At 39.0% G+C, this 15,474-nt stretch overlaps 1 protein-coding gene across 1 annotated transcript in view; it reads right to left on the bottom strand.

Annotated features, from left to right (window-relative positions):
- Window positions 1-15,474, bottom strand: part of Siae (sialic acid acetylesterase) — a 36,712-nt gene that overhangs the window by 20,532 nt on the left and 706 nt on the right. Inside the window, exons 2-3 of the mRNA XM_042674825.1 lie at window positions 11,540-11,701; window positions 1,406-1,581 (exon numbers count right to left, since the gene is read on the bottom strand). Coding sequence (XP_042530759.1) covers window positions 1,406-1,581; window positions 11,540-11,701 — 338 coding nt within the window. The remainder of the gene's footprint in view (window positions 1-1,405; window positions 1,582-11,539; window positions 11,702-15,474) is intronic.

Here is a 15,474-nt window from a genome sequence, read left to right as displayed (position 1 = left end):
CAATCAAGATCTGATTTCATTTGACAGAAAATGGGATGGGATCCTTTGGCATAGACTGCTACTGAGAAAATGTCTGTATAGATATAAACAGATCTGGTCCATGCCTTTCTGAACAAACACAGAACAGCAATTAAAGCATTACGGACAGTAGTGTTTTCCTTAAGGAGTTAAAAGCAATTCTACTTCTATATAAATCCATGCTTTCTTCAAATTGGTATCTGTTCACTTATGCTTAAAAGAGTCCAGCCAAAGTTCAGCTTTTAAGTATTTTAAATCAAAAAACTTTCATATATTTAAGTAAGGCAGGAAGTCAGGTAAATAAAATAAAAGAATTTAGATTTTTCTTTCTTTCTTTTTTTTTTTTTGTCATGGGGCTTGAACTCTGGGCTTAGGTGCTGTCTCTGAGCTCTTCAGCTGAAGGCTAGCACATTACCACTTCAGCCACAGTGCCACTTTCAGTTTTCTGGTCGTTAATTGGAGATAAGAGTCTCACAGGGAAGTTCCTGCCCAGGCTGGCTTTGAACCACGATCCTCAGATCTCAGCATCCTGAGTAGCTAGGCACTAGCACCCGGCAAGAATTTAATTTTTAATTAGAAAACTAATGATAAAATGAAATAGATATGTCCAGTGTGGACTGCTCTTAGTAGCATTACTTAATAATAGCTTTGTTGGGCTGGGAAGGTGACTCAGTGGTAGAGCGCTTGCCTTGCATGCTCGAGGCCCTGGGTTCCATTCCTCAGCACCATATAAGCAAAAAGAAAAAAGCCAGAAATGGCGCTGTGGCTCAAGTGGTAGAGCGCTAGCCTTGAGCTGAAGAGCTGAGGGATAGCGCCCAGGCCCAGAGTTCAGGCCCCACGACCGGACCAAAAAAAAAAAATAATAATAATAGCTTTGTTTTGTTTTGTTTTCAGAAGAAACTACAGAGAAGGAACAGAATCAAACCAAGAAACCTTAAAGGATATAAAAGTATTCCATTTTATAATTTTTTCAGAAAGAAAACTGAATTGAACTTATACTCTAGCTACAGAGACTTTTTTACCTCGAATTTAAAAGTTTCTAAGATAGAGAAATGGCTAATAAAGATAAAAAAAATATAAAATTAACTATAGAAGAAACTCCATTTTAGAAAAGGACTAAGAAAAACAGTAACTTCTCCAAGTTTTAGACTCTTAAAGGAAATAAAATCAAAGTATATACACATATTAGTGCTAACCAATAATTGACTAGTCAATAATTTACCTCTTAAGGTTGTTATATTAAATTAGTTAATACATGAAAATACGTTCCTGGCCCATGGTAAATACTGAAAGAATAGAAAAAGACTTCCTTCTTGTTGTTCCCTTCTCTTCTTTTTCTTCATTATTTTCAATATTATTTACTGTTGCTGAAAAATCTGCAAATTACCTGTAAAACGGTCATCTGCATGTTACTCTGCCCACTGCAAAGCCAGACATCTCCAAATAAGATATCATGAATTTTTAGGGTGAATCTCATTATCCCCAAAGTCTGATGTGCCACCAGTTCATAAGGTCCACCTGGCTTCATAGGATCCAGTATAACCATCCAGACATGAGAGGGTGCTGAAATAACAACAATAATTCCAAGGAATTAATCAGTCACTTAAAATGAAGTTAAAGCCCAGCCATACTCATTTGTGATTATTCCCAGCTTGTGATAAGTTGCACTCAAAGCTGTAAAGATTGGCCACATTTCAGATAAGGAGATGGAGCTAACAATAGAAGCAGCATTTTTATCCTTAATCTGTACCAATCCCTCTTTATTTTTAACTGAATATTGATGAGAAAAATAAGTTCCGTAACTGTAATCCTAAATTGGGATAGACAAAAATAAGCACACATTAAAATTCATGAAAGTTGAGTAAAAAACGTAAAATAGAAATTTTCATTATACTATCCAACTGTCAATAGTAACAATCTAATCCCCCTGATTTACGTAGCTCCCCAGACTAACTTGTAATTATCCAATCAACGTGAGCCAAGGTTAGAAAAACTCATTTATAATCTGAATATTCTCCTTACTAGGTAAGATTACCTTGGTCATAAAACATCCTCCCATGTTTCTTACAAAGATTAATACTAGCAATAGATATGGGAAATTATAAATAATCAGTACATGCAAATAATGGTCTTAATGTTTACCAATGGTTCTGTATTCTCCTATCAACAAACAAATTCAATGTAGTAAGAGAGCCAAGCACCAATTGATCATGTCTGTAATCCTAGCAACTCAGGAGGCAGAGACCTGAGTATCTCAATTCAAAGCCAGCCTGGGTAAGAAATTCCATGAGGCTCTTATCTCCAACAAAAACTACTAAAAAAAAGCCAGAAGTAGAGCTGTGGCTCAAGTGGTAAAGATACAGCCTTGTGCAAAAAGAAGTTCATGACAGCCAGTACCCAGATCCTGAGTTCAAGCCCCAGGACTGGCACAAAAATAAAACCAAAACAAAATAAAACAAAAACTGTAAGAGATCCTTCCTCTCAGCTTCAGTGTCATACTCAAAGTCGTAAGAAAAATGCTTCCAAAATGGCAAAATTAAGCTTCATTATTTATGGTCAAATGACTTAAAAGTACAGAAATATGAGTGGAAAAATAGAATAAGATAAATGTTAAGCAAAAATTTCTTTCCAAGAATTTGAACTGATTTATAATCTATTCCCATCAGCTAAGTATAAATTCAAAAGAAAGAATAATATGAACTGAAAAGTTATTATATCCAATTATAATCATTATAAAAATACCATACAAGTGCCTACTATGTGTTAGACACTGTGTGTCAAGTTCTTTTCTAATCAGTAAGGACTACGAATAAGCATGAGATGCCCAGATGCACTTTAAGAGATTAGTAAAAGTTTTAACCACAAGGGATTACTTAAGAGTCCTGGAGAAAATGTTCCAAAACTCCAAAGCATGTTTATCCTACTGAAAAGTGTGACCCACTGAACTTGCTACTCTGTCCCTGGAGTTCGGTTAAGCCAGGACCAAGTATTCACTACTGTTTTTCTATCACCAATAGCCAGACATCAACATATTAAATGCACAATTCACCTAAATCAGAAAAATCACTGTTTTGGAAACAGTGGGCAGCTAGTACAGATTGTGTCGCACAGGTGTGATGTGCTCCGTATGGCTCACACTTCTGAGCAGGCAGACGCTCCAATCTGTCCTAATACAGTCTTGCCAAGGTCTTTCCAGGCTTCCTTCACTGAAGCTCTGTCCTTCTGGCACCAGAATTACTCATTTATGATGATGAGGTCAATCCTCAGAAAACCTGGCTTCATCCAGGCCACAGAGGTGGTAAAGAAAACTGCCATCACTAGAACTTCTGAAAAGGTTTCTCCCAGTAATAATAACAATAATAATAACAACAGAGAGAAAGAAAGAGTAAAGAAGGATGGCTAAACATAGCACCATAATTTTGCTATAGCCAGAGGATGAGCTCTCAGTAGGCCTGGAATCTGAAGAGAATTGGACCTCAAGGCCTGAGTGAGACTCCCTTCCAGAGAAACTTGCTTTCAACTTTCTTAAAGACCCTGGAGAACTTTCTTCTTTGCTAGCTAGTCCTCAAGTTCTTTAGGTTTCTAGCTTTTCTCCTATCCCACTTAAAGGGAAAATGAATTTTAGGAGACTTTTACTTTCAAGGCAGGAGAAACCTGATGCACTATGTAGTGGTAACTAATGATCAAAAAGTGATAGGTTTGCTCCTGTGTGAGTACTGCATATACCAAGGAGAATGTTTCTTAGAAACATTCATGAAATGTTTCTTAGACCAGAGACAAAACTGAGATTCTAAAGGCAATGTTCACAAGGAAGATTGTAGTTCCAGGCCAACCCAGGCAAAAAGTCTGCAAAATTCTATCTCCACATAAGAAAGATGGGCATGGTAGTATGATCTAAGCATGTACCTAGGAAGGAAACAAGACCCAGTCTCAAAAGTAACCACCGCAAGCCGGACACCAGTGGCTCCTGCCTGTAATCCTAGCTACTTAGGAGGCTGAGCTCTAAGGATGGTGATTCAAAGCCAGCCTGGGCAGGAAAGGCCGTGAAACTCTTATCTCCAATAAACCACCAGAAAACCAGAAGTAGCGCTGTGGCTCTAGTGGTAGAGTGCTAACCTTGAGCTGAAGAGCTAAGGGACAGCGCTCAGGCCCAGAGTTTAAGTCTCATGACCGGAAAAAAAAAAAGTAACCACAGCAAAAAAGGGGCTGGAGGCATGGCTCAGTGTCCTAGCAAGCACAAGGCCTAGTTCAAACTCCAGTAACACCAAAAACAAAGACAAAAAGAAACTGTTGATCCACTAGGTTGAATCTAAACAATGAACTTGAGTCACCAATCACAAAAAGCTTACCATTATTGGACACAAGTTCACCCACTAGGAGGCTTTCTGCTGGTACTATGGCTTTCTAAGGGATAGTTGCTCTGTTTTCTCTTTCTAGACACCAGTCACCTGCTATCTTGTTATTATTCCTGGTCCAGGTTTCTGTAAATTCTCATATTTGTTGCATTCTTTCTTCTACCATCTTACAAGATTAATTTTCTTCCTTCATTTTATACTATTTAGAGGGCTTACCATGTAACAAGCACTCCATCAAGTAAATGACTCAAAGCAAACTCCAGCCCTGGGATGCAATAATGAGAAAGCCCATGCAAATTTTCTAAGCCTTTATGCTTTCACATACAACAGTATATTTGGTGGCCTTTCTTGATTTTGATCTTTATATTCCAGCCAAGGGTGTAAATAAGGAGAGAAGTTACTATCTCCATTTTTTCTCATCTCCCCAATTAGCTCCAACCTCAAAATGGAAAGAACAAATAATCAAAGGGATAAAATAAAAACAACTTGTATAGAGATATGGTTAGTCAGAAGGTCCCTTCTTGCCTTTTCTTTCTGCAATTCACATCAGATGTTAATTATTTTGTCAGTTATTGTGCCAAAATCTCAGATGCCAAAAAGAGAAAAAGAAAGTTGTTTGTGACCTTTCCCTTCCCAAGAGCAAAAAACATAATGCTGAAAGAAGTAGCTCTATCCATTTTTCTGCACAGAACTCTGGCAAAAAAATAATAAATCTAAGATAGAAGCCAACCATTCAATATCCCCTGTAGTCTATCAGTCTCTTCTCTTTTTTCTCTCTATGTACATATATACATATACATGTATGTGTATGTGATATTTATCTACAACATAAATGTGTATGTGCACACATACACACAGACATCAACAGTGTCTCTATATAACCCAGGTTGACCTCGAACTCACTATGTAGCCCAGGGTGGCCTGAACTTGAGGCTCAGCCTCAGCCTCTAGAATGCTAAGATTAGAGGCATATACAGCTACAACCAGCTTGAAGTGTTTTCCTTTAAGAGATATTTTCTTGTCCTCTCTCTCTCTATATATATATATAGAGTGTGTGTGTGTGTGTGTGTGTGTGTGTGTGTGTGTGTGTGTGTGTGTGTGTGTGTGTGTGTGTGTGTGTGTGTGTGTGTGTGTGTGTGTGTGTGTGTGTGTGTGTGTGTGTGTGTGTGTGTGTGTGTGTGTGTGTGTGTGTGTGTGTCCTGGGGCTTGAACTCAGGATCTAGGTGCAGTCTCTGAGCTTTTATGCTCAAAGTTAGCACTCTACCCCTTGGAGGCACAGCTCCACTTCTGGCTTTTTGACAGTTAAGTGGAAGTAAGAGTCTCATGGACTTTCCTGCCTGGACTGGCTTTGAATTGCAGTCCTCAGATCTCAACCTCCTGAATGAGTAACTAGGATTACTGGCATAAGCCAACAGTGCCCACCCTAAATTTTCTGGCATGTCTATCTCCTTTATTCCAAATAACATTTAACCTATTTTGCTTCATGGTCAGAGCAAGATGCTTATTGAAGCAGCTTTGCTGACCTCTATAAACTAAAACAACTTTTTTACATCTTATTTCATTTTATTATTAATTAATTTGTAAGCATCTACTATCATAGAAGTAACATAAGCATTATGTCCTCAGTAATGGTAAAGTAGTTAGTATTATCCTCATTCTTTTTTTTTTAATTGTGAAAATACCGTACAGAGGGGTTACAATTACATGGTAATGTAATGAGTACATTTCTTATCAAGCATTGTTGCCTCCTCCTTTGTTTCCCCTTCCCATCCCTTCCCAACTTCCCCACCCCACCCCATCCCTGCCACCCCCCCCGCAAGTTGTAAAGTTCATTTTTTGACATAACATCTTGTACATCTCATTGTTGCAATGGATCCACCTGTATCCCTATTTAAACAATTTGTTTTTTCCCTTCCCCTCCACAAAATATACCAACATCGAATACAGTAAAAACAGGGGTTATACCATGGGGGAGGGACATACAAAAGCAACAAAGAAATCATCTTATGAATATGTTAGAAACAACCGCATGACAGAAAAAAGCATTTGAATCCTTATCTTGGGGTTCATTTTGCCTAACATCAACTTGACTGACCGTTTCTGCTTGTCTCAGACATATACTAGTTATTGCAAATAAGGGAAACCATGGGACTTATGTTTCTTTGGGCCTGGCTTATTTCACTCAATATAATTTGTTCCAAGTCTTTCCATTTCCTACAAATGGGGCAATGTCATTCTTTCTGATGGAGGCATAGACTTCCATTGTGTATATATACCATATTTTCTTGATCCATTCATCTACTGAGGGGCATCTGGGTTGGTTCCATATCTTAGCTATGGTAAATAATGCTGCAATAAACAGTTGTGCTGATAGCTTTAGTATGGTCTTGTGATCATTTGGGTAAATGCCCAAAAGTGGGATTGCTGGGTCATAGGGGAGCTCTATGTGGAGTCTTTTGAGAAACCTCCATATTACTTTCCAAAGTGGTTGAACAAGTTTACACTCCCACCAACAATGCAGTAAGGTTCCCTTCTGTCCACATCCCCTCCAGCATCTGTTGTTATTAGAGTTCTTGATTATAGCCATTCTAACGGGTGAGGTGGTATCTCAGTGTTGTTTTTATTTGCATTTCTTTTATGGCTAGGGAGGTTGAGCAGTTCTTTATGTGTCTATTTGCCATCTTTCTTTCCTCTTCAGAGAAGTTTCTCTGTAAGTCTTTAGCCCACTTATTTATTGGGCAGTTGTTTCTTTGAGGATTTGCTGTTGGGGGATTTACTTTTTTAAGTTCCAGGTATATTTTATATATGAGTCCCTTGTCTGTTGTATGGCTAGTGAAGATCTTCTCCCAATCCGTGGGCTTTCTGTTGATCTTGCTAGCTATGTCTTTTGCCATGCAGAAGCTCTGCAGTGTCATACAATCCCATTCATCCAACCTTTCTTTGATTTGTTGTGTTTCTGGGTCTCTTTTAAGAAAATTTAGGCCTGTGCCAAGGAGACCTAGGGTTTCTCCTATTCCATCCTGTAATGTTTTCAGAGTGTCTGCTTTGACTCCAAGGTCCTTGATCAAGTTGGAGTTAATTCTGGTGCAGGGTGATATATAAGGATCTAGCTTTAGTTTTCTACAAGTGATTAACCAATTTTGCCAGCACCATTTACTGAAGAGGCTGTCTTTCTTCCATTCTGTTTTTTAGCTCCCTTATCGAAGATTAGATGGCTATAGGTCTGTAGATTCATTTCTGGGTTTTCAATTCTATTCCATTGGTCCTGAGGTCTGTTCTTGTGCCAGTACCAAGCTGTTTTGATTACTATGGCTTTGTAGTAGAGTTTGAAATTTGGTATTGATATTCCTCCAGCACTGTTCTTTCTGTTAAGGATTGTTTTTGCTATTCAGGATCTTTTATTGTTCCATATGAATTTTTGGATTGCCTCTTCTATTTCCTTGATGAATGAGCTTAGCATATTGATAGGTTTCACATAGAATTTGTAGATAGCCTTGGGAAGTATTGCCATTTTCACGATGTTGATCCTTCCAAACCAGGAGCATGGGAGGTTTTTCTACTTTCTAAGTTCTCTTTTGATTTCCTTTTTCAGGTTTTTAAAGTTTTCATAGAAGTACTGCACTTCTTTGGTTAATTCCTAGGTATTTTATTTTTTGTGGGGCTATTACAAATGGAGTTGCTTTCCTGATTTCAGCCACGCTTTTCTCATTGTTGGCATACAGAAAAGCCATTGATTTTTGAGGGTTAATTTTATACCCTGCTACTTTGCCAAAGTTTTGAATCAGCTTGAGTAATTTGGGAGTGGTTCCGTCGGATTCTTTAAATACAAAGGTCATGTCATCTGCAAAGAGGGAGAGTTTCACTTCATCTTTCCCTATTTGGATCCCTTTTATGTTTGCATCTTGTCTTATTGCTGTAGCTAGGCATTCTAATACTAAATTGAAGAGAAGTGGAGAGAGTGGACATTCTTTAAAACAACTTTTTTTTTTTTCCGACAGTCATGGGCTTGAACTCTGGGCCTGGGTGCTGTCCCTGAGCTCTTTTTCTGCTCAAGGCGAGTGCTCTACCACTTTGAGCCACAGTGCCACTTCCAGTTTTCCAGTCTTACCGACTTTTCTGCCCAGGCTAGTTTTAAACTGATCCTCGGATCTCAGCCTCCTTCAGAACTAGGATTGCAGGCATGAGCCATCAGCACCTGGTTTAAAGGGCTTTTGTTTGTTGCTGTTTGGGGGTTTTTTAACTTTTTTTTTTTTTTGGTACTGGAGATCAAACTGAGAATTTTGTACTTGCTAAGTACATCCTAGCCTTTCTTTTCTACCAAGTACCTTTGGAAAGTCTGCTAAATACATCTATTACTGTAATCACCAATAACAGTAGCCCCTTCTAATGTGAAACTATCATCAACACTTGTTTCCCTAAGTTCTGCTGGCTATTTTAGCTCTAAATGACTTATCATTTATCACTTCCAAGTGAAACCACTGGAATACTGCTTGATCCGAAACCACTCAATGTGGAAAGACTAAAAGAATCAGCTTCTGAAGGGTGGAACTGTTTGCATTCTTCTTTGTTATTTTTCTAGGGTTTCCATCTTAATATTTTATATAGAGTAAGCTCTTGATAGATGTTTATAAAATTAAACTCAAGATAAATGAGCAGGTTCACAATCACAATAAAGGAAAAAGAAAGCTCATCTCTTAGTGATTGATTACCTTTTATTCCTTCCCATCACCACCTACCCTCCTTGTCTCTGCCTACTTGAGGTATTCGTCCTGAAACAGGCATAAAGGGGGAAAAATAAAGCTCTAAAAATAATGCATATGAACAATTTTTTAAATAAAGCTCTAAAAATACTACATAAGAACAAGTCCTGAAACTTTGTATCTATTTCTCCAAAACTATGTAATCTCTGTTTCTTGAATATTTATTGGTAATTATTATTTGTGCACCAAGGGATTTTCATCTCTTATTTTTTTAAACCATAGCAGATTTTTGGATTTCTAAATTAACATCATTTACAAAGAAAGTCACTATTTGTATGTGACACTGCTCATTTTCTAAGGGGGACACAGCACTTCTGGTTCTAGAATTCACTTTCAGTATACCCTGCATGTCACCAATGGCACGTAGGTCAACAGGGAACCATATCTCCATCAGCTGAAGTTTCTCTTTCAGGTCTGTTAGTTTCACCCAAAAACATTCTTACCTTCAAAACACCTTAAAATCTCAAGGACTAAGAAGAGTGCTGACTCGGCATCTATGCCTACCATATAGTGTTTTTAAATGCTTGCTGAATGGAAATTTACAGCACCAGGGTATGGATGACTCAAGAATGAATCAGTTTTGTATACTGATAAGGCTAACAGGACGAGTCTCAAAGGCCAGTCATATGTATTTTCTAGTCACTGGTGAAACCACCAACTTGTATGTTAACTCAATTGCCCTCCCCCAAGTAGTTTCCTCATCTGTCTCATTCCCACTTCTACATTACATAGCTCCAGAGCTACCTTAACTAAGACTTGGCCCTGAGCATGCTTTTCTGTATCCTGTGAATTTGCCTCTCACAGATAGCTTAATGCATCTTTATCTCTTCTAGATACAGATAACTCTAGAACACTCTCCTTCTATCCATCTTCAGCCATTCTCTTCCATCAAGGCTTCATCATGTCTTGTCTGGATATCATAAAATCCTGCTAACAAACTGCATTACCCCATCCCTATCTTATGACTTACAATCTATCTTTTACTATGCTATCAAAGTGACCATTCTAAAGTATCAGTCTGATCATATGATTTGGCTGCTGAAAATCTATCAAGATATACTCTTACTAGCCAAGGGGTAAAAAGGCCTCCCTACCTTGCCAGGAGATGACTTTATCTCCTGTCATCCACCACAGTTGCTTATTCAAAGTTCCAGGATCAACCCACTTGGCTGACATTTCTTCTTTTTGTTTTTTTTTTTTTTTGGGGGGGGGGGGTCCAGTCGTGGGCCTGAACTCTGGGCCTGGGCGCTGTCCCTCAGCTCTTCAGCTCAAGGTTAGCGCCACAGCACCACTTCCGGCTTTTTTCCTTTTGCTTATGTGGTGCTGAGTAATCGAACCCAGGGCCTCAGGCATGCAAGGCAAGCGCTCTACCACGGAGCCACCTTCCCAGCCCTTGGCTGACATTTCTCCTGCCTCCATGCCTTTGGCTGTTTCCTCTACCTGTTGCCCCTACTCATCTTTCAAAACCAGCCTTAGACTAAATTCATTATCCCTACTACTCTACTAAGGATTCCCATATACTCTGTCTTTCAACATGATGGCAGTAATCACACTTAATTATAATTGCATTAATTGTATTATTTTCCTTTCTCCTTCCTTAATCTGCAGGAGTTATTAGGGGAGAGACCACATCTTTTTTGTTCATCACCATGCCACCAATACCTAAACACAAATCTGCCACAGTAGTAGGCACTCAATAAATATTTGAGTAACTGAGTACAACAATAATTCTATTAGTAATAATCATTAGTGCTAAAACTCATGAAGCACTTAGTGTGTGCCAGAATTGTTCCAAGTACTTTACATATGTCACCTAATAATTCACTTAAGAAGAAGAAGAAAAAGAATCTTATTAGTATTAGGACCATCTCCATTTTACATATGAAGAAACTATGACACAGAAATGTTTAATAACATGTCCAAGATTATACAGCCATTAAATGACAAGAGTCAGGACCTGATCCCAGAGCCAAGGTTCTTAACCATACCTCTACATTTCCTTGATTTTATATGCTTCATCTCGAATTTTCCTTTTCCCAACCTGAATTACATATTTCCTTTCTGTATCCTATGACACCTTCATCCATAACTTTTATCCACATGACTATCTGACTTAGTCTATCTACTTGCTAGATATGCACTCTACCCTTTGAGCTAACCTCCCAGTCCTCATTAGTGTCTATTTGTATTGTTCAATGAACTCCTTGGCAACAGAGACTTTGACTAAGCCTTATTATTCTTTATGCTATCCTTGCCACCTAGCACATAGTAATTACTCAATTAACTTTTATAGATGGATGGATGCATGCATGCATGGCCAAACGAATGGAGCATAACCATTCATTTTCAGATAGTCCAGCAGATGGCAGAAGAAGACAATAGCTAAATAGAGGTGGACTGTCTTACCTTTCACACTGGTCACTTTTGTCATGATGGCTTCCTCATCATGGAACAAGGTCACAGTGACCATGGCTCCAGGTATTCCATAGCCCCATATCACTGCCCCAGCAGGCTCTTTCTGCAGCACCATGTAACTATCGAAGTATGAAGCAAAGTGAAAACCAACACCTAAAAAATTTAGCAAACACATAGGGGAGTATCTTTAGGGAGATTCAACACCAACTGCATCTGGTAAAATAGCAAGGAAAACAGCTTCTATTTTTTTTAATTGAGTATACTCAGCCCTTTTAATCTTCTAAAACTTACTCCTCTTAATTAAGTAAGCAACATAACAAAACAGTTTCCAATAACAAGCATCATAGTACAATACAAGATGACAATTAAGGAAAACTCAAAAGCCTAGAGCCATCAGACTCCTTCCCACCTTTTCAGAGCTCTTGATCCTTGCTCGCATCCATAACATTTTTTCCCTTCTAATAATGAAAATACACCTTCTACACACCCCACAGATGGGTTTTTGTTTTGTTTTTTGGTCTTGGGGCTTGAACTCTGGACCTGGTCCCTCAGCTCTTCAGCTTAAGGCTAGCACTCTATCACTGAACCACCTTCCCAGCTCCCCACAGATGGCTTTTATGAGAAAAATAAACCCTTACTTCCTTGACTTTCCATTACCACGCCTACTCCAACTAGCTAGGAGGAAATAAAAAAGCATGCCTCTCTCCCTCCAACACAGCTTATCTAATATTTTCTCCTCTCAATCCTCTCTTTCCATTCTATCCATGTTAATTTCCTTTAAATAATCCCCCCTTTTGGGGATGACCCACTATGCCACATTTGTGAATATCTATAATATATATCCTTCCTTCTTAGGCACGTAGGGATAAATAAAAATACAAAACTAAGGTCAGTGAGAAAAAGAAGGTCAAAATGTCTGAGGAAGGATCTTCTGTCACAATTTTACCCTCTCACAAGCTCAATTATACAAAAAGAAAAGCAGCAGCACATTTGAAACTTCTAGAGATTCACTAACAAGACTGAATAAGAGCTTACTTTAACAAGATCATTCCTATTTTTAACTTCCAGTCTATATCAAAGTATTTTTAATAACAAGCATCAATCTACATGACCTCAATGAGCTCATCAAAATTTAACAAGGAAAATTACATGTCCCCATTTGTTTGAACAGACCCCCCCCAAAAAAAAAAATAAGAATTTTTTAATATAAAATTAAGGGTTTCTTTTTTAAAGATTTTTAAAGAAAAATTATTGGCAGGAAAGAGATTCGAAACTTAACAAGGCTGACATTTCCCTCCCTGAATGATAGAGATGATGGTGGGTTCCTTAGGCTATACTTAATAGGGCAGTACATCTAACGGGGTCTCCTCACAAGCTTGGTGGCCTACTTATGCTACTCTTCGAATAATAGCCAGATCTTGAAAAAGCTTTCACTTTCTTTCTCTCTGAGAAGCTACTTCAGTAATGCAACCCACATGACAATCAAAGATCACCAGAAGGCCTACGAGGCTGGAGATGCACAGCTACCATGAGCAAAGTACTCACTAAGACCATAACACCCTAGAATTGCATAAGCAGGTTGGCAGCCTGCAGGGAGAAGGAGGAGGCAACGTATGTGGGAGGACCCTGTCTTGGAAGGGGCTTCATATGGAAGCCGAAAACCGAAAATCAAAGGCATAAATAAGATCTAAGTAGAGAGAGGGTGGGAGTGGAAGAATGGAGTGAAGAAAACAGCTGCTGCCTGCATATTTGTGTGTGCAGCCAGTAGCCCATAGGCTGGGAAAATAAGCCTTTTCAAGCCAGTCTGTACTCATCAAATGCATTTTCTGGACCATTTTATGCATAGCTTTAATTCTGGGCTAAAGAATTTAAGAGATGGAAAGAAACTTTATAATGATGGCAAAGTCATATTACTGATCAAGATACTAAAACCCAAGTAGATCAAGCCATTTTCAAAAAATACATTGCAGAAAGCTGAGAGCTGTAAGCCTGTCTATTCAGGAGGGCTAAAGATATAGCTCAAACAGTAGAATGTGAGCAAAAAGGCTGAGCACACAGCGCCAGCGCTGAGTTCAAGCCCCAGTAAGCTTGTGCCCATGCACACACACGCACACACAGACAGACAGAGACACATATACACACACACACTGCATAGTCATTGATTGATTCAAGAAATAATCTTTTATTGATGTAGTGCCAAGTACTATTTAAATATCAAGGATATTAACAGTGAGGGAAAGAAAAAAAGCAAGAATAAATAACTGTAGATAAAAATTCTTGCTAGGGGCTGGAAGTATGGCTTAGTGGTAGAGTGCTTGCCTAGCATGCATGAAGCCCTGGGTTCAATTCCTCAGTACCACATACACAGAAAAAGCTGGAAGTGGCGCTGTGGCTCAAGTGGTAGAGTGCTAGCCTTGAGCAAAAGAAGCTCAGAGACAGTGCCCAGGCCTTGAGTTCAAGCCCAGGACTGGAAAAAAAAATCCTTGCTGGGCTGGGAGGGTGGGTCAGTGGTAGGGCGCTTGCCTTGCATGCCTGAGGCCCTGGGTTCGATTCCTCAGCACCACATAAGCAGAAAAAGCTCGAAGTGGCGCTGTGGCTCAAGTGGTAGAGCGCTAGCCTTGAGCTGAAGAGCTGAGAGGCAGCGCCCAGGACCAGAGTTCAGGCCCCATGACCGGACCCCCCCCCCAAAAAAAAAATCCTTGCTAGCAGGAAGCTTACTATGATAGTCCTAGTGCAAAAAGTACTGCAGACATTAGGCTTCTTCAACGTGCTTCAAGTCACAAAGTAGATTATGAGAGGATTACAAATAAAGTCATCTGATTCCACAGTTCTTGTAACTTTTGACTTTACAGCAGGTCAGTCCTGATGGTAAACCAAAAAAAAAAAAAATGCCCTGTCTTTATAAAGCTCAAATTTCAAGCTGATTAGACAGTAGAATATTACTAAGGAATTGAGCAATGGACAAAAAAAAAAGACAGTGAGACAAGTAAGTGCCTGTATCACACACGAGACACATTTAACATCTTAGTGTAAAAAATATATTATCTGTAAGTAATTAGGGTTCAATTCAACATGTCAATTTAACATTTTGAATTTTTTGAGATCTTTAATTTGTACCTTCATTTGGGAACTAGAGTAGAAAACAAGAATGAGTGATGGAAGAGACCTTCGTAACTAGGGACTAACTAAATTTTAGGACAGTGTTTCCCTGTGGCAGGCACCTGCCTGATGCACTGAGGTAGGAGTAGGTTGGTAGTCTCAATAAAACTCAAGATTCTAGTTCTCAGTCTGAGTGCTAAGCTTATGAGTTATTTCATTACTTTATTGTTACATGTAATTCAGTACATCTGAAATAAGATAAATATGAGCAAACATGGGGGTGATTTAAAGGAAAGACAGGGTATGTAACCTAGTAAGAAGAGAAATTTACTGCAAAAAATGAGTTAATGAAAAAGTTTAACGAAGGTAGTGATAAAATATTGATATTAAAGATAATGGCCTTTACCAGAAAAACTACTAAAATAGTGACTATTCCTGTGTGGTGTGAGTGTGTGTGTGTGCGCACGCACACGTGCGTGTATGTGTACTGGATCTTGAGCTCAGGACCTGGGCCTTGTCCCTGAGCTTTTTCTACTCTAGGATGGTGCTCTGACACTTGAGCCACACTTCCACATCATGGACTTTCCTGCCTAGTCTCCTTAGGAACCATGACCCTCAGATGATCCCAGCGTTCTGAATAGCCTTCTGATTACAGGCATGAGCCACCAGTGCTCACCCAACTTTCATTGCTTAACAAGGATCTTGTGGGGTCAACTCTTTGAGCGTATTGAATAAGAAGAATGGGGAAGAGGAAGTCTTACATTATTACTCAGCATGAACAGATTCTGTCTTCCGGTTTCTCCAGGCTGTGACCTAGAGCAGGTAGC

Source organism: Dipodomys spectabilis, unplaced genomic scaffold (assembly GCF_019054845.1).
Source record: "Dipodomys spectabilis isolate Male_0828 unplaced genomic scaffold, ASM1905484v1 ptg000023l, whole genome shotgun sequence".
Classification (NCBI taxonomy): Eukaryota; Metazoa; Chordata; class Mammalia; order Rodentia; family Heteromyidae; genus Dipodomys; species Dipodomys spectabilis.
Note: the sequence above shows the minus strand (reverse complement) of the source record. Positions and strands in the feature narration are given on the sequence as shown.